General features: G+C 50.6%; 1 protein-coding gene across 1 annotated transcript; it reads right to left on the reverse strand.

Annotated features, from left to right (window-relative positions):
* Nucleotides 1–4,130: 4,130 nt before the first annotated feature.
* Nucleotides 4,131–5,050, reverse strand: LOC127028259 (olfactory receptor 14I1-like). Its single transcript, XM_050913994.1, is given in 2 exon segments — nucleotides 4,131–4,735; nucleotides 4,738–5,050. Coding segments are annotated over 2 exon segments (918 nt in total).
* Nucleotides 5,051–20,102: the final 15,052 nt, after the last annotated feature.

Consider the following 20,102-nt stretch of genomic DNA (forward strand, 5'->3'; position numbering starts at 1 on the left):
CTATGGTTACAGAGCTTGTTTGATTGTTTATGAAAAGTGATCATGCTTTACTTTTCTTGTCTTACAAATAGGAAAAAATCTTCTGTGCCTGTGTGCAGCCAGTTCTCTAAGGAGAGCAGGCGGGAGATGGTGCAAAGGAGCTGTAACATCCAGCTGCAGACTTCAGTGGAGAAGTCTGATGCAAGGAAGAGTGATGCAAGTCCCAGGTGGCCAATGTCAGAAATGGTGAGGCTGAGGAGGTGAGGAGCAAAGTTCTCCATACAGTGTCAGACCTCAAGGGGCTGCTTTTCCTACCTGCCCAGACCTCCTGAGGAGATACTCTGCATCAATATTAATCAGAGAAAGCTTCTATCACCTCTTCTTTAAACTGAGAAGTAATTAAAAATATACTTTTAAAAAAATCATTGTTATTAGGTGCACTTTGAAATCTTCCTCCTTCTCTACAGTATGAAATGACTCCAATTAGCTGTACAAGTCTTGAAGACTTGAAGAAAATTAGGAAGAGAAATAGTTCATTAGGCTTTCTGTATTTTAGTGAGCCCCATGATGTATTTGGTGCTGAATCCATGAACCTCAGACACTGGGAGGAGATTGAACAAACCTCTCAAGAAGTCCAAGTCAGAAGCAAAACCCAAAGTACCTTGAAGCCTTGATTGGCCCCACTGAGGGCCTTTACTGACAAAGCCTCCCCAGGGACTCGTTAGAGCAGAGAATTGGAGGCTGTGATTGCAGGTAGGCAAAGGCACTGTGCAGGTGGCTGTAATGCTGAGAAAACCCTTGCTTTGCTTTATGAAGCAGAAAGGTCAAGCCCTGATCTCCAGCCCATGGCAAGGCAGGTCCTGTCCCTCACGCGTGGCTCAGGGCTCTTCCTGGGACCGTGGGATGTGGGGTGTACAAGGCCGAGTGAAGGACAACAATGGCACAACAACTTCCAGCTTCGCCATGGGGCTGCGAGGAGGCATCGAGGCCCCAGTGCCATGAGGACAACATGTCTTCTCAGAGACCTCAGTGGCAGAGACAACTGCCAGAGCCAAGGGGACAGAGACCCTGGTTCTGTTGGTGCCTTCCAGCCTTGCCAGCGCCTCTTGCCATCTCCACCGCAGGCTGTTCTACACTGTCCTACACCTGCCCCTCTTTCCCTGCAGGCTGTAGACACCCATCTCGCTTCCCCGCCTTGCTCTCACCTCACCATTTCCGTACGTTCACTGGTGTATCTCTACCCTCACTGGCTGTTCCTTCAAACACAAAGCCATGGGCTGATGCACACTCCCTCTGGGTGACCTCTTGCACCACAGCAGTACCCTTCGAGTGACATTTCTTCCTCCTGATAGCCAGTCTCCACCTTCCAAGTTGCACTTTGTCATATTTTTTTCTCTCTCTTTTGTTTTTCCCCGCTACCAAGGAAAGCTTGAACATCTCAGAAAGGACCCTTCAAGCAGGCAACCCAACCCGTTAGCCTTCTTGTGGCCTTTCACCTGACCACAGAGAAGTAACCTCACCATGATCTTCTAAACCACGAGTGCTGCTGGCCTTTCAGCTTCTCATATAGACGCGACCAAGCCATGTGCCTGCGGCTGTCCCATCATGTACTCGGGCGGAATGGACATGACAACCCCTATCCAAGCCCTCTTCCTGGACAGGGCCTATGGGGTACTCGGGCAGAGGTACTTTCCCAGCCATGTTCCTTCTGCTGCCTAGCACCTCCAGAGACAGAACTGACCTCACAGTCCCCTTCACAGCCATACCCTTCCTACTGGATGAGGAGTTTCTGAGACACAAGCAACGTCATAATACCATACCCATCCACCACCCTCCTTATGGCGCAGGACCTGACAGGATAAAAGTATGCTTGCTTTAGCAAATTTGTCAAATATATTTCCTGCCAACGACTGGAGTGGAGAAACATTCTTCAGAGGAACTGAAGTATTTGTGTTGACACATTTTATATCTCCTCTTCTGCCTCTTTTTTTCCCCTTCTTCCTCAGCCTATTCTATCTTCAAAAACCTCTTCAAGGGAAAGATTCATTGACTCACAGGTTAACGCAAGTGTGAAGAGAGCCCTGAACATCATTGCGTCCGACTTTCCTGCTCAAGGCAGGGTGAACTAGATGAGGTTGTTCAAGGCCTCCACCCAGCTTTGCATCATCCACAGAGGAGCTGAAAGCACACTCCGTGACATCATAGAGGAGCATAATAAAGATGGTCAACAGTGTTGGCCCAAGTGCTGGTCACTGAGGGATGCCACTAGTAACTGGCTGCACGGAGGACTTTGTACCACTGACGACATTTGGGCTTGATCATCCAGCCAGCTTCCCACCCACCGTAACGTCCACTTCTTCAGCCCAGATAGCACCAACCTGGCTGTAAGGACACCACGGGAGACCATGTCAAAGGCCTTGAAAAATCCCTGTACACAACATGCTCTACTTTCCCCTCTTCATTTTGGTTCAGCCATCCCTTTCTTCTCCTTCAAGTGCCTGGAGGTGGCTGCAGGAGGACATGTCCCATCACCTTCCCAGGGACGGAGGTAGGATGACCAGCCTGTAATTCTCCCAATTCTCGTTCGTGTCCTTCTTGAAGATGGCTTTGACGTCTGCCTTTCCGTGGACCCCACAACCTCTCTCATTGCTCTGGCACTTTTGAGGGCACAGTCCAGAATCACAGGCAAGGGTGATGTAGCAAACAGGAGCACCTGCAATGAGCCTGTCCAAGGCAGCTGAGCTGAATCTCACTGGGAGGGTGGGGGTTGCTCCTGGAGTCACCCACAGCAGTGTCAGGGCTCTGTCAGGTGTCCACAGCTGAGCTGGCCTCAGGCACTCCTGATGCACACAGATGTGTTCAGAGACACGAGCCCTTCCCTTGCACACGCACAGGCAGTGCATTGCAGGAGTCACCGTGTCTCTCTGGCCATCTCTTGCCACTCCCAGAGGCTGCGAGGCACCACAGCCCTGCCGTGTGTCGCCCTGCTCTGCACTCATCTGCGATGCCCCAAGGCAAGAGAAATGGACACAGGGACCTCCATTCAAGGAAGCACATCCCAGTGCTGCATTCAGGTGGTTTCCCATGGGATGTTATTCCCAACATGAAGTGACCTCCAGATGTTGCCTGTCTCTCAGGCCTTCAGGGAACCCCTAGGAATAGCTGGCAGCATTTGTGCTCACTCAGGTTCATCTCACCTCACGCGCATGATGTGCATGCTTACATCTCATCCGTACAATGCCAACATGGACTTCTGAGCTACTCATTTGGTGTCCCTCCGTGGAGGGTCAAAGAACCTCTGCGAAAAGGGATGAGAGGCGAGTGCTGGAAATGGTGGCTGTGAGGGGCTAGTCCATGATGATTGCCCTGGGGCAGCTTCCCCAGGGTGTCCAGTGAACACGGGCACTGACCAGACCCTGCTCTGCTGGTCCTTCAGGTCTCTCACAGGAGGCCTGGCTGTGTGAGGACACTGCTGCATGCCCCAACCCTGCACACTCACACTGTTTAGCTTTACACTGGTGTCTTCATCTGCGGGCCACTTTCTTGGGCATGTTCTTGAGAGCAAATTTGGAAGAAGACCTAAGCCTTCAGGCACTGCCCTCAGGAGATGCCCTTTCATGATGGAACCGCTCTTACAGAGGCCAGCTCTGTCACAGAAGTGCCCATTGCCTGTCCCTGCCTGCGGTCACAGGACTGCCACACAGCAGGACTATGACCAAGCTGCCAGAGCAATCAGGCCTTACACCAAACCCAAGCGATCAGAAAGAGAGTGTGGAAGTGAAAAGAGAACAGCTCTGGATTACCTAGTGCTCCCTGGCAGTGCTGCCATGCTGGGACACACTTCCCTTTCACCTCTGCACAAAGCAATTGTCCCTGCAGCTCCAAAAAGGTCTTAGAGGAACGATCTTAGAAAAGAAAAAGTCACTGTAGGGCCCTTTATTTTGTTTAAACATAAAGACAGCATGGCTCCTCATTTACACAGCCACTTGGTCAGAAAAGCAAAGCAGAGAGTGAATTAGAAAGGGGATGAAAACATTACCACAAGTAAACCACCACCAACAACAACCAAAACTACAGAGGACCGGCTGGGCCTGTAACGAGGTACGTTATAACTGCTCTGCAGAAGAAGATGGGCAGTTGATTGCTTCAGATTAAGATCCAGTCATCAGTTTCCATAGGGCATCCTTGAGCTCCTTGTTCCTCAGGCTGTAGATGAGGGGGTTCACTGCTGGAGGCACTACTGAGTACAGAAATGACACCACCAGATCCAGGGATGGGGAGGAGATGGAGGGGGGCTTCACGTAGGCAAAGATGCCGGTGCTGACAACGAGGGAGACGACGGCCAGGTGAGGGAGGCACGTGGAAAAGGCTTTGTGCCGTCCCTGCTCAGAGGGGATCCTCAGCACGGCCCTGAAGATCTGCACATAGGACAGCACGATAAAAACAAAACACCCAAACACTAAACAGGCACTAACCACAAGAAGCCCGACTTCCCTGAGGTAGGTGTCTGAGCAGGCGAGCTTGAGAATCTGGGGGATTTCACAGAAGAACTGGTCCAGGGCATTGCCTTGGCAGAGAGGTAGGGAAAAAGTATTGGCAGTGTGCAGCACAGCATAGAGAAAGCCACTGCCCCAGGCAGCTGCTGCCATGTGGACACAAGCTCTGCTGCCCAGGAGGGTCCCGTAGTGCAGGGGTTTGCAGATGGCAACGTAGCGGTCATAGGCCATGACAGTGAGAAGAAAATACTCTGCTGGAAAAAAATAAAAAAAAAGAAAAGCTGAGCAGCACATCCCAAGTAGGAGATGGCCGTGGTGTCCCACAGGGAACTGGCCATGGCTTTGGGGAGAGTGGTGGAGATGGAGCCCAGGTCGAGGAGGGAGAGGTTGAGGAGGAAGAAGTACATGGGGGTGTGGAGATGGTGGTCACAGGCTACAGCGGTGATGATGAGGCCGTTGCCCAGCAGGGCAGCCAGGTAGATGCCCAGCAAGAGCCAGAAGTGCAAGAGCTGCAGCTCCCACGTCTCTGCAAATGCCAGGAGGTGGAACTCGGTGATGGAGGTGCCGTTGGACATTTGTTCACTCTGGGCATGGGGGACTGTTGGAAGAGAAGAAAACATTGACACATTAGGGCAGACGTCTTTGAGGCAGTCCTATGCTATTTCCCAAAAAATACCCTCAGAATTACTTGTATTTGTTTGAGGGAACTTCATTCAGCTCCTTTTTGTGAGCTCAGGTTTGTGCTGCTGAGTGAAGGCACTTTCTGTGAAGGGGCAGAAGTCAACATCTTTCGCATTGCTCTCAGCCTGAACACTGCAGAGTCCTGAGGGACAAATGGGCTCCCTGTGCACTAATGCACAGTCAGGAGAGCTGCTCTGCCCACAACTGACCTGCTGGTCATCACGCAGGTGCCCTGTGCTTATTACACCTCTCTCCGTTGGAGGATGACCTCACTAACAATGTACTTGAAGAAGAAAGTGGACTTTAGTGAGCTCCGAGGAGTCCAGTTTCAAAGTCCCTTTCTCCAAACTCTTCTCTCTTTCCCCAGGCAGCTGAGCAGAGAGTGATGCAGAGGGGTGGCCTGGCTCTCTGCTGCCTGGAGCTGTCCCTGCCGGGAGCTGTTTCTCTGTCCCCAGGTCTCCTCCCTCTCAGTGCTCACAGAGCCCATCCCACCCGCTCTGTGCTCAGCTCGGCCCTGCACACCCCTCCTGGCAGCAGGGCACTGCCCAGGGCCATCGCCCTCTTAGCAGGTCCTAAGCACGAGGGCAGATCAGCACTGATGCTGCAAGCAAAGGTGATGCTGGTGCTGCCTGGAGGCAGAGGAGTGGGGGAAGGCACTTGAGGAGGCTTCTGGCAGATGTGCTGATCCCTCACTGCAACAGTTCAGGAGTCTCAGTGATTTATCCAAACCTGACATCTCCTTTCCCCTTTCCCTTAGAAGAAAGGTGAGATCACAGACCCTGGAAAGGTCTTCATCTTCAAGGCAGCCCCTGCCTTAACCTTCCTCTTAAAATGCTGCCTCTGCCAATGTTGTGGGGTGATCTGGAGCTGTGAGCATCTCTGATCCATGCAGCACCCTCTCAACAGCAGAAGGACCCTGCCCTGACAGGGGTCGCTCCTTCCACCCACACCTTCTCCCCACAGCACTGTGGGGAGCTCCCCGGGCAGGCTGAGTGCTGACCCTGGCAGGCGGCAGAGTCCCTGCCCCAGCACACAGCCCCCTGGGGTGCAGGGACCCTGCTCGGAAGGACAGCCCTGGGCACCCCTGCCTGCACACCCACCTTCACAATCTGCAGCTGTCCCTGGAAGAAGGCAGCCATCATGCCCCATCCCTCTGACATTGCAGCAGGGAAGCCCTACTCTGGAGCACATCCTCCTTCTCTATAGAAGAGAGAGATCCCACAGGCTGTGGGCTATGCCGGCTTTAGGAGATCCCTCTAGGAAGTTAATTTGCATTGCCCTGCATGCAGAGACTTACCGTGTCAAGGGTTGTGAAGATTTCTCCTCCACTGAGCTCTCAGCATCCTCCCATCCCACACTGCCTTTAAACCTCTCTCTTTCTTGCATCTCTCCCCTCGGTGCCTGCAGGCAGTGCCCTCAGCCCTGCTGCGCTTTGCAGAAGAGCTGCTCCTGGGCAGAGCTGTCTCTCGGCAGCGCTGCCCGCTTGCCATGAGCTCCCTCCATCCCAGGAGCCCAGCCCAGCTCAGCAGCACAGGACCAGACCAAGGTGGCTTTTTAATGGCCCCTCTGGTGAGTTTAGTGTTGACTCCATGAACCTCAGACAGTGAGAGGAAGTTGAAGAAACCTCTCCAGAAGTCAAAGTCAGATGCAAACTCCAAAGTTTCAAGGAGCGTTAATGGGTCCCACTGGGGACCATTACTGACAAAGCCTCCCTGGGGTGTGGTTAGAGCAGAAAACTGGACGCACAGCTGACAGGTAGGCAAAGGCAATGTAAAGGTGGAAGAGATTCTGAGGAAACCTGGATGTGTTCCATTAAGCCAAAGGGCCAAGGCGTGAGCCCAGCCCCTGGGAAGGGAGATCCTGTCCCTCACACATTGCTCAGGGCTCTTCCTGGGGCAGTGTAACGTGGGGACATGCAATGTCAAGGGCAAGACTACGGTCCAACACCTCCCAGGCTCTCAAGTGGGGAAGGGGAGGCAATGAGACCCTCGTGTTGTAAGGATAAGGTGCTTCCTTACAGGCATCAGTGGCAGAGACAGCAGCCATAGCCAAGGGGAGAAAGCGCTCATCTCTGTCAGGGGCTTCTCAGACTTTCTTCCCCCCTCTATCATCTCCACCACAGGCTGTCCTACACAGGTCTGCACCCCAAGGGGAATTTGCCTTTTATGGTCGAGAGTGCGGCAGGAACATGTGGAGCTCTGCCTGGGGATGGAAAACAAGTCAGCTGTGAGCTGAAGGGTCATGGTCAACACTGTGGTGGGTGGGTGGATGTCTGCTATGGACCTCCTGATGAGGAAGAGGAAGTAGATGAAGCCTTCTTCAGACAACTGGAAGAAGCCTCCTGTTTGCAGGCCCTGGTCCTCATGGCAGACCTAAACTATGCCAATATTTGATGAACGGGCAACACAGCGAGGTGAAAGCCATCCAGGAGGTTTTTGGAGTTCGTTGACAATGTCTTCCTGACAAGGGTGAGTGAGGAGCCAGTGAGGGGAGGTGCCCTGTGGGACACCATACTTACAAGCAAGAAAGAGCTGGTCAGGGATGTAAGAGTTGGGGATGAGTAGGGAGAGTTGAGGCTCCTGAAGAAGGGAACAAGGCCAAGAGCAGGAGTGCAGGAGCAGGCTTTGGCCTGCTAAGGCATCTGCTTGACAGAATCCCATGGCATACGACACTGAAGAGAAGAGGGGTGCAGAGAGCTCTTTGATGGTCAAGGATCTCCTCTTCAAGCTCCAGAAGGGTTGTCCCCAACTTGCAGGAAGTCAAGCAAAGGTGGCAGGAGGCTGGCATGGATGAGAAAGGAGCTCCTGGCGAAAATCAAGTGTGAGGAGGAAGGGCAGAGAAGGGGGAAGCTGGGTGCCTTCCAGCCTCAAGGCTTCTGTGATTCTGTGCTGGAGAGAGCCATCTCAGTGTGTGTGTGTGTGTGCTTGTCTGTGCAGGGATGAACTGTGGGGGTGAGGGGATCCCAGGGCCAGCTCCTGGATAGATGGAGGTTCTAAGAGCAGCTCCTGGGAGGAACCATACTGTATCTGTGTCTACATGGTGTTATGAACATTTCCCTCCCTAACTAGTATGCAAACCACTCTTTCTAGTATGAAAGTGTATTAACTTTCTTCATATATATGTAGTTCACATGGTACACTGGTTAGTCATGCTTGAGGAAGCAAACTAAAGGACACCAGATCATCACAAGGACCAGAAGGACAGCCCAGCCCTTCAAATAAAGCCTTGGCTTCTCCGTGTCTTTGAGCTTTCCATGAAGATAGCCCTGGATAGCGAAGATAATGCCAGCAGCCCAGCCCCTCTAACACATCTTTCAAACCCTCCCAATGTTGGCTGGCATCACAGAGAGGTAATTATAGCAAGACCGACTCCAGGGATGTTCTGGATCAATAGACAAGCAACAAGACTGCTGATGGATGATGGTGCTGCAGAAGCAGTTGCTTTGTGAAGTTTTACTATGATTCGCAATGGGTAGTGTGTGTGTTAATTAGTGATTAGTCAAATCCTGTTGTACCTGAATGCTTGAAGAGTATAAGAACCCTCTGTATTAACCACATTCAGGGTGCCCCAATTGGTCTGGAACACCCCTAGGTACTTGACTAAATATTTACTCTTGTAATTCTACGCTTTCTGTCCAAGCCTCAGTCCTCGGTTGGCACAGGCCTCTTGTGAATTTCCCTAACAGTTTTGCGACCCAGGTGGGACACAGCCGACTCACCTGATCCAACGTCTCACTACCACCCAGACCCTGATGGTCTCCACTGCGGGCTTGTGAGTGAGTTCCCCTCAAGATACTTGGGCACAGGGACAGTGAAGCGTGGATCTTGCTTGGCAGTAAGGAGGTGATGTTTTTATATAGTGGGAGGCAGACAGAGTATGGTGACGAGGTCACCAGTACGTGAGTTGCTGCAGCCCTGGAAATCCATTGATGGGATGGCCGGGTCATCAAAAGCCCGAGCCTTTTGTCAGGAAATTTGGCCAGAAGTGACCGCCTTTGATGATGCGTCCCAAACATGGCCACAGCCTGGTTCTGTTGATGACATTAGGCTGAGCTCTTTATCCCAGCAATTGAAGGATTGGTTCCCATCACAGATGGACTATTGGGGTATCTGGGATAATTACTGGACTATTGGGATATCAGGTATTAAAAAAAACCCAAACAAAACCTAAAAAATTTCCTCCAGAGCAGAGAATAAGTAAAGATCTCTGAATGAATGGGAAAAAGAAGAGCTCTTTCCATTCTGGAATTTACAAATATCAGAGAGAAGTTTCCCCTCTGGGTCGGAAATTGAATAAAACCTTCAGTTGAATGGGAAAACCAGGGATGTTCCCCATTCAGCTCCACCTGCCCATCCTACTGCTTTTTTCTCTGCTTTTCCTCTGGCTTCTGCTCCAGCTATTGCGACTGCTTCTGCTTTGCTAGCACGTCTCTGAGAAGAAATTCTAGGGCCAGGACGGGAACCTGGCCAGCTTTCTGTGGGAACAGGCCGCCTGCCATTTGCACCCACTGATTTGGTTTTGGGGAAACAACAAATGCCCAGACTGCAGGATGATCCAGAGAAGCTGCTGCAAACCACACACAGCATCTTCTGTGTTTATGACTCTACGTGGGCCGATGTGCAGCAACTGTTTGAGACTGTTTTTTCTGCAGATGAAAAACTGAAAATCTGGGAAACACCTGCAGATGGGCCAGGGAAGCACAGGGCAGAAGCCCATGGCCAGGCAAAGACCCAGGACGGGACCCCAACTTACCAGCAAACATAGGTATGCTGCAAAGAGAGAGAAGGGGATTGTTAGAGTCATTAGAAAGAGTGTAGATTGGGTTAAAGTCCAAGAATGTCAGCAAGGAAACACCAAACACCTCTCTGAATATTACGTCCAATTGGTTAAACAAACAAGACTGTTTGGAGGGGTCGACCCTGAGAAGGTGGAAAATCGATCTTTAATCGTATCTTTCTTTTGTACATCAGTCAGCCCCAGAGATAAAGAAATATTTTTCTAAACCTGTGCCAGGATGGCAGGGCAAAGGATTGGATGAAATAGTCAGCATTGCTATGTTTGTGTTGAATGGAAGAGATGAAAGACAGCTGAAGCAAAAAAAAAAAAAAAAGAAAGAACAGGAACAGAAAGCTAGTTGGCGGCAGCATTAAACAGCAATCCTGGACTAAGGGGACAGGGACACGGAGGTTTTCTGAGGTAAGGTCAGAGGAGGAAATTGGAGGAGCAATGGACCTCGAGGAAGTAGACACTGTTGTAATTATTGTGGACAGTAAGGCCATGGGAAACAGGAGTGCCCAGTGTGACCAAAGGGCCTCCCAACAGCACCTCTCAATCCTCTGCTGCAGTCTTGCCCTGCTCTCTGCACCAGGGGCAGCTCGATTTCACCCAGGACTGACAGCTACCAGCGACCTACGGTGCAGTCACTACAGGAGCCTCTGAATAGGAAATATTTTCCCCTTCTTCTTATGAGAATCTGGTCTCAAACCTTTTGACCAATGAACATAATTCCTCCTGTCTAACACGTACAGGGGCAACTGTTTCGACCTGAAATCAGTATACCTATTCATCCGGAGTCTCAATACCTTTTTGCATTTCCCTGGGGAAAGATCCAACTAACATGGACAAGGCTCCTTCAGGGCTTTCCTGCATCCTCCACTAGTTTTCTAAAGTTTTGTTAGAAGATTTGCAGGATGCTGTCTTTAAAGAAATGGATCCCTTTTTGATGCAATCTGTTACTGATTTATTGGTAGCCAAGGCATCTTATAGAGCTGACACCCACACCTCTACTGTTAGCCTTCTCTGAGAAGGGCCATCGGGCTTCTCCACATAAGACACAACTTTTGTAAGAGAAGTGTAAAACACCTGGGTTACATTCTCCAACAAGGGGAGTGTCGTTTACCTGAGCACCGTAGTCAAGCCATTCAAAATCTTCCCCAAGCAGTTACTAAAAACAAATGCGAGCCTTTTCAGGAGCTGTAGCATTCTGCCGCCCCTGGAGAGCTGCTTCTGGGGAAATGGCAAATCCACTGATACAGACTACTGCTCATGGTGCTGGAGAACCCATCCACTGAACAACAGACAAGGTAAAGGCATCTGAGCTTTTGAGGCACGCATTAGTGACTGCTCCTGCTGTGGGATTGCCAGACTACAGGAAGCCATTTACCTTGTTTGTACAGGAAGCAATGTAACTATCCCAGCCAACACCAGTACAGTCTGGCAGCTCAAGGACCCTTTGCTTGTGTCCCTAGGACAGCTGCCACAGCACTCCTAGTTGAACAGAGTGAAAACGTGCTGCTTGGATCCCCTCTAGTGCTACAAGTACCACATGGACTTGAAATGCTGCTGTCACCCACCACTGTCACCACAGCGAATACATCGCTATGAGCTGATTCTCTTAATGGCGGAACACAGAAGAATGAAGTGATGTCATACACTGAACCCTCTTACTCTACTCCCTCCACCTGGGGAAGAAACTCCACATCACGATTGTCTGGTAACAACCCGTGAAGCCAAAAAGACTCAAAAATATTTACAGAAGTGCCCTTTCCAGATCTGGATCTTCACCTATGTGTAGACGGGTCCCCATATTATCTAAACAGTGACCAGGTTACAGGTTATTCAGTAACTCCTGAAAATAAAGTGGTGGAGCCTTTGCCACTCAGTCCAAAGCTGAGTGCACAAGCAGCAGAATGGATTGCATTAACAAAGACTTGCCAGCTGTCCAAAGACAAGACTGTAAATACACTGAGTCTCGATAGGCCTTTGGAGCGTGCCACGCCACTGGGCAGTTCTGGAAGGGGCGTGGGTTTATAACTTCTCGTGAGAGTAAGTACTGAACCATTAAAAACTAGACAGTTGCCACAAAAACTAGCTGTCATTCATCAGCCAGCCAATACTGGTGAAAAAACAAAAGAAGAAACAGGAAAAGATCTAGTGGCTGTTACAGCTAAAGCCACAGCACGACAGCCGTACAAAACACCAGGCTTACAAGCAGTCCCGCGGTCTGACCTGGTGTTATCTGCTCCTGAAAAGATCTGTTTGACTGTTCCTGCTGAAGAAATTGACTCTTGGAGAAGGTAAGAAGCAACCAAAGCCTCCCAGGGAAGAGTACTCCAGAGAGAGGGACGGAAAACCTTCCTATTTTACCTGAGCAACACCAGATTCCCATAGCAAAACTGCATCACCATCCAGGGCATTTGGGGACAGTTGCACTTATGTCCTTGGGGGGAGGGACCATTGTTGGTATTGCTCACCGACTTGGATCCATCACTCCCTCCTGAAAGCTGCGACCGGTCTAGAATTGGAACCAGGAAACCTTCCTGACACCGAGGGAACATCCATCCCTGGAGAGACAAAACTACCCATAGCCAGGAACCTACACAGAGCTGGTGGATTGGCTGTGACCTTGCTAACCCTGTCTAAAAATTTCGACAACAGGAAAGTCGAAAGTGATTTGTTACTTATGAATTGCACATGGACTGAACTATATCCTTACCGAAAACTACAGTGTAATCAAGAGATAATTCTCTCTGTTGCAATATGCTGTCTGTTTTTTCTTACTAAGAATAATACTTTCAAAACCCTTACACAAAACCTGTTATAATGATACACCACATCATAGATTTGTTCTGGGATGGAGTTTATCGAGCTCTGCAAACTCCCAAACAATGTGGATGTTTGCAGAGAAATTAACACGGTATTCTGTAGGAAGCCATAATCAAAGGAAAGATAACTGTAAAATGTTGGTTTCCTATGGGAGCCTGATTGGTTTGAGTCATCTAATCTGGGTCCAAGCCTTACTGGCTTACCTAAACAACCAGATCCAGTACCCGCTAACCCTTTTGCAGGACATACTTACCATGATTATGATTTCTTTGAGGATTCTACTCCTCTATTTACACGACTACCTGAGCAATATTGGATATATGGAGAAAGGGCATGCAAGTATTGACCCCCGACCTGGGCTGGGCAGTGTACTCTCGGTGCATTAATACCATGCGCACAGGTTAGAACCAGTATCTCTTCTGCCTCTGGAGCTCATAACTACTGGTATATGTGAGAAAAAGCATCACAGCCCTCTGACAGAATGTGGCACTGAACTCCACCTGTGTGTAAGAGCTTTTATCCCATGGTTAGGGGTTGCTGAACGAGAAAGCATGGTTGGAAATGTGTCAACAGAATTAGAAAAAGCCATTAAAGAAACGGCAGATAGTATGACAGCCCTACAGGAAGAAATCACATGGCGATCACAAAAGGTAACAGAGACTCGATTAGCCTTAGGCTACCTATTAGCAGCAGAGGATGGAGTATGTGCAATGAATGACAGCTGCTGGGTTTATGTAAATCCAGACCAGAAAAATGAAACTGATATAAACAAGGTAAAGACACATTTCAAAGTAATACATGAATTAAGAAAGGCATCTCCGCTCTATCTGTTTGGGTGGTTAACCTCTTGGCTCCCACACTTGAGTATAAGATTGTGAACTAAAAGGACTTTGGATGCTGTATTTGCTCTCTTATTTTGCTTTGTATATTATATATGTGTCTTTGCAGTGTTGTATCACCTTATGCACTTGACTTAGTACTAAAACAATGGATAATATAATGTGACAGGTCCCTACCTATTATAACAATCAGTCTTTATAGTATAAAGGATATTCACTTTGTTAATGTATATTAGTTCACATTATACACTGCAATGTAATGAGGCAGTGGAATTTTACTGGAGACTTTGGTATTGTCCTTGACTAGAGTAAAACAAAAGAAAGGCCAGCCCAGCCCTGGAAAGAAGGACTTTGCTTTGTGGAAGCTTAGAGGTGTCCCTGAAGGATAAAGGATACCCCGGGATAACCAAGGTAACCCCAGCATCCCAGCGCCTCTCACACCTCTTTGAAACCCTCCCAGCATTGTCTGGCGTCACAGATCAGTCACTCGAGCAAGGCTGACTCCAGGGACAGCTGGATCAATAGACAAGCAGCAAGAATGCTGCAGAAATATTGTTCTTTTGCAAAGTTTTACTATGATTAGTCATCGGTAGTGTGGGTGTTAGTGAACAGTAAAATCATGTTGTACCTGAATGTTTGAAGGCTGTAAGAATCCCGTGTAAAGCCACATTCTGGGTGCCCCAATTTTTCTGGGACACTGCATGCACATGAATAAATATTTGCCCCTGTAATTCTTTACTTTGTGTCCTAGCCTCTCTCCTCGGTCGGCACGGGCCAGTTGCGAATGTTTGTGACAGTCAGCACTGTTCAGCAGTAACTAAAACATAGATGTGTTATCAATGCTGTTGTCATGACAAATCCAAAACATAGCACCATACAAATGCAATTGAAGATACACATCCAAATACCAGTACAGATGCAGATACAGGTACAATTAGACATGCAGGTGCCCATCGGGATCCCATTACAGACACCAATACCAATATAGGCAGAGACACCAACGCTGATACCATGAGAGATACCACTGCAGACTCCATTGCAGATGAAGATGCCATTGTAGATGCCATGGCAGTCGCAGACATTACACACATACAAGTTCAGATGCAATTACGGGTGGAGATGCCACTCCAGATACCCTGCATATGTCGTTGTGGATGTAGAAAAATTGGAGGCGCAGATAGCATTGCAGATACCCTGGCAGGCAGAGAGAGCGTTGCTGATACAGACACCATTTCAGAGGAAGGTGTCTTTGCAGATGCCAGTGCAGATGCAGATGTAATTTAAGATGTAATTCATAGAATCATAGAATCATAGAATATCTCAAGTTGGAAGGGACTCATAAGGGTCATTGAGTCCAATTCCCTGCCCCTTGCAGGACTACCTAAAACTAAACCATATGACTAAGAGCATCATCCAGATGCTCCTTGAACTCTGACAGGCTTGGTGCTGTGACCACTTCCCCGGGGAGCCTGTTCCAGTGACTGAGCACCCTCTCAGTGAAGAACCTTTTTCTAATGTCTACTCTGAACTTCCCCTGATGCAGCTTCATTCCATTCCCTTGTGTCCTATTGCTGGTCAGCAGACAGAGGAGACCAGCACCTCCCCCTCCGCTGCCCCCTTGAGAAAGGTGGAGACTGTGATGAGGTCACCCCTCAGCCTTCTCTTCTCCAAGCTGAACAAACCAAGTGACCTCAGCCGCTCCTCAGAAGTCTTGCCCTCGATGCCTTTCCCTGTCTTGGTCACCCTTCTCTGGGCACACTCTAAGAGTTTGATGTCCTCCTTATATTGAGGCGCCCCAAACTGCACACATTACTCGAGGTGGGGCCACACCAGTCCAAAGCAGAGTGGGACAATCACCTCCCTCGACCAGCTCACTATGCTGTGCTTGATGCACCCAGGATACAGCTGGCCCTTTTGGCTGCCAGGGCACACTGCTGACTCCTATTCCACTTGCCATCAGCCCAAAACCCCAAATCCCTTTCCACGGGGCTGCTCTCCAGCCTCTCGTCCCCCACTTTGTATGTATAACCAGGACTACCCCATCCCAGGTGGAGAATCCAACATTTGCTCTTGTTCAATTTCATATGGTTGGTGATTGCCCATCTCTCCAGTCTATGATATCTCTCTGCAAGGCCTCTCTACCCTCAAGGGACTCCACAGCTCCTCCTGCTTTAGTATCATCAGCAAACTGACTTAATGGACATTTGATTCCTGTGTCCAGATCATTTCTAAAACCATTAAAGAGCACTGGCCCTAAAATGGAGCCCTGGGGAACTCCGCCGGTGACTGGCTGCCAGCCCGATGTAACCCCATTTACTATAACCCTTTGAGCCTGACCTCTCAGCCAATTGCTCACCCAACGTATGATGGACTTGTCTAGCTGTGTGCTGGACCGTTTCTCCAGAAGGATAGTGGGAGAGACAGGATCAAAAGCTTTGCTAAAATCCAAACCCACCACATCTACTGGCTTCCCTTGGTCAACTGGATGGGTGACCTTGTCATGAAAGGAAGTTCAGTTGGTTAAGCCGGACTTTCCCCTCGTGAACCCATGCTGGCTATGACGAATGCCTGTGTCCTCGTCTGGGCTCCCCAGTGACAAGAGAGACATGGAGCAACTGGAGAGAGTCCAGCAAAGGGCCACAAAGGGCATCTCTCATATGAGGATAGCTTGAGAGAACTGGGACTGTTCCGCCTGGGCAAGAGAAGGAACTTTGTGGCTGTTCCTACTCCAGTGTGGGTCTGTCCAGAGGCCACAGTCCTTCAGAGGTGTACCTGCTCTGGTGGGGGTGACTCGTCCCAGTCCCTACAGGGGTGTACATGTTCTGGCATGGGCTTACCAAAAGGCAACCGTCCCTGAGGTACAGCTGATGTACCTCCAGTGTGAACTCATCCATAGGTCACCGTCCTTTTGACTCCAGTTCACACTGGAGTTTTAGCAAGTTCCCTCGCTGCCCCCCAGACCACTCCCTCACGGGAGCAGAGTGGCAACAAGAAGAGCCAGGGAGGTGAGCTGCCCTGCGGGACTTCCTACTTACAAACAAGGAAGAACTGCTCAGAGATGTAACAGCCAGGGATGAGAAAGCAGAGTGTAGGATCCTGAGAAGAGGGAACAAGGCCAAGAGCAGGACTTGAGGAGAGCAGGCTTTGGCCTGCAGGGCGACCTGCTTGGCAGAATCCCATGGGAGACGGCCCTGCAGACAAGAGGGGTGCAGAGTGCTCTTTGATGGTCAAGGATCTCCTCTTCAAGCTCCAGAATGCTCCACCCCCGCATGCAGAAAGTCAAGCAAAGGTGGCAGGAGGCTGGCATGGATGAGAAAAGAGCTCCTGACAAAAAACAAGCAGGAAGAGGAAGCCCAGAGAAAGCGGAAGCTGGCTGCCTTCCAGCCTCAAGGCTTCTGTGCTGCTGTGCTGGAGAGAGCCATTTGCATGTGTGTGTTTGTCTGTGCGTGGGGAACTGGGGGGTGAGGGGATCGTGGGGCCAGCTCCCACATAGACAGAGGGTCTCAGACCAGCTCCTGGAGGGATCTAATTTGTCTGTGTGTCCCTATAGGTAAACATTTTCCACTAACACAGCCTTGCACACAAACAGCCCAACCCTCATTTACCCTTTCTCCGCTGACCCTGCTTTTGCTTGCTTTGTCCCCTCCTTTGGTGTTTTGGAGATTGTGTTCATGGCAATTCCTGCCTGGCTCTGGAGAGACCTGCAGCTCCTCAGGCTGTTATCTGTGAGCCTGCACCAGCAGCATGGGGAGCCACCTGCACACAGACATGAACAGCTGGCCAAATGGAGCTTCAGTCCAGGGGGACCTTGAGAAGCTCAGCGGTGTGGCCCACAGAAAACTCTGCAGTGACTCTGAGGAGAAGGACCTGGGAACTATGAGGGACGCCGTACGAGCCAGTGGTTTATGCTCAGCAGGAACAAGGGCAGTTGCATACGGGGCTGCATTAGGATGAGCATGTTCACCCAGACCAGGGGAGTCATTCTGCCCCTTGACGCAGCACTGGTAGGGACCCACACACAGGGGTTTGCCCCAGTTATCAGTTCCCTATTTGGATGGAGTTGGGAGAAGCTGGAGAGTGCCCAGAGGAGAAGTGGCAAGGTGGGGTTTGGGGCCTTAAGCCGATACCCTGTGTGGAGGGGCTGAGAGACCTGGGCTTCTTTGGCCCTTTTGCCCAGTGGCAGAGAGGCTCGGGGCAGTATAGGAGTAGCCTGAGAGTGCTTGCAGGGTGGCTTCAGAGATGGTGGAGCTTTTCTCCAAACTGGGAAACATCATGGGAAAGAAAAAATGCCACAAAGGGAGCTTGGGAGGTTGAGATTGGAGATCAACATCATTCTCACACTAAATCCAAAACACAGCACTGTACCAGCTACTAAGAAGAAAGTTAACTCTGTCCCAGCCAAAACCAGGACAGGAGGTTGAGACTGGAGACGAGGAGAAAGAAATGTCACTCCAAGTGCAGTTCTCTGTTACAATAGACCACCCAGAGAGAGTCTGGATTAGCCAAAGCTTTGTATTTCAATGAACACTCTGTGAGGATGGAGAGATCTCAGTAAGGGTAGGAAGACGCTCAGGTGAGACCAGGGTTGGTGAGCAGGGTGGATGTCACCAGCCTGCAGGAAAAGAGGTGCAGGTGTGGGACACCGTAGGACATCCTGTGGTTGAGAGAGCTGAAGGCTCTGGCAAGGCTGGAAGCCTGTTGCTCTCGTGGGCTATGGCTCTTCCCTGTGCAGTTGATGCCTGTGAGGAGACACCTTATCATTATAGCACCAGGACTTCATTGCCTCCTCATGGCAACCCATGAGCCTGGAAGAGATGATACTGCAGTCCTGCTCTAGGCATTGCACATCCCCACATGACACTGCCCCAGGTAGAGTGCCCTGAGCAATGTGGGAGGGACAGGATCTCCTCTCCCAAGGGCTGCGGGTCAGGGCTTGGCCCTTTGACTTAATAGAACACATCCAGGTTCAGTCAACATGAGAGCCATCTTTTCCTTTCCTTTGCCTCCCTGTCATCACGGCCTCCAGTTTTGTGCTCTAACCACACCCCAGGGAGGCTTTGTCAGTAATGTCCCTCAGTGGGACCCATTAACACTCCTTGAAACTTTGGAGTTTGCATCTAACTTTGACTTCTGAAGAGGTTTCTTCAGCTTCCTCTCACTGTCTGAGGTTCATGGAGTCAGCACCAAACCCACCAGAGGGGTCATTAAAATGCCTTGGGCTGGTCCTGTGCTGCTGAGCTGTGCTGGGCTCCTGGGATGGAGGGAGCTCTCATGGCAAGCAGGCAGCACTGCCGAGAGACAGCTCTGCCCAGGAGCAGCTCCTCTGCAAAGCGCAGCAGGGCTGAGGGCACTGCCTGCAGGCACCGAGGGGAGAGATGCAAGAAAGAGAGAGGTTTAAAGGCAGTGTGGGATGGGAGGATGCTGAGAGCTCAGTGAAGGAGAAATCTTCACAGCCCTTGACACAGTAAGTGACTGGGTGCAGGGCAATGCAGCTGCAGTTTGAGGAGGGATCTCCTAAAGCTGGCAGAACCAACAGCCTGTGGGATGTCTCTCTGGTGTAGAGAGGCAGGACGTGCTCCAGAGCAGGGCTTCCCTGCTGCACCATCAGAGGGAGAGGGCACGACGGCTGCCTTCTTTCCGGAATGGCTGCAGTGGTGTGAAGGTGGCTGTGCAGCCAGGGGTGTGCAGGGCTGTCCTTTTGAGCAGGGTCCCTGCACCCCAGGCTATGCCAGGGCAGGGAGCACCCCAGAGCACTGTGGGGAGAAGCTATGGGTAGAAGGAACAGCCCCTGACAGGGCACGATCCTTCTGCTTTCATGAGAGTGCTGCACAGGTCAAGGCTGCTGACAGCCCCACATCACCCTCAGGACATTTCCAAGAGGACTTTTCAAGAAGCACATCAAGGCAATGCCTACTTGAAAGCTCAGGGTCCCGTTCTTTCTGTCTTCTACTCTTGTTTTTTCTGGTGGGCAATGGGACATAGAAAGTCACCTCTCTGGGAGCAGGCACTTAAACTCCAAATCTGTTCCTCTTAGAGATGAATCAACCTGGGAGTATCAGAAATCAACACCCTGCAGCTTACAGACAGCACCAGAGGCACCTTGGCAGCCTCCTCAGGGTTGGTCTGATGTTCCCATCAGAGCCTGCAACCACTGAGCTGCCCCTGGGCAGTGCCCTGCTGCCAGGAGGGGTCTGCAGGGCAGAGCTGAGCACACAGCGGCTGGGATGGGGTCTGTGAGCACTGAGAGGGAGGAGGCGTGGGGACAGGGAAATGGTTCCTGGCAGGGACAGCTCCAGGCAGCAGAGACATGGGCAGGGGGTGAGAGAGAGCTGCTACCATCAAGGTCTTGGGAGGGGGATTCTGGCACCTCCCTGCTGTCCCTTGCAGTGCAGATGCCTTCCGCTGAGCAACCCCCTGGTCTCCTCTCCCACCCAGCGCAGTTGCTGCCATCAAGACCATGGGTTCTCAAGCTGAGTCGAATTCTCTGCAGGTTCAGCGCAAG

The sequence above is a fragment of the Gymnogyps californianus genome, unplaced genomic scaffold (genome assembly GCF_018139145.2).
Source record: "Gymnogyps californianus isolate 813 unplaced genomic scaffold, ASM1813914v2 HiC_scaffold_31, whole genome shotgun sequence".
NCBI lineage: Eukaryota > Metazoa > Chordata > Aves > Accipitriformes > Cathartidae > Gymnogyps > Gymnogyps californianus.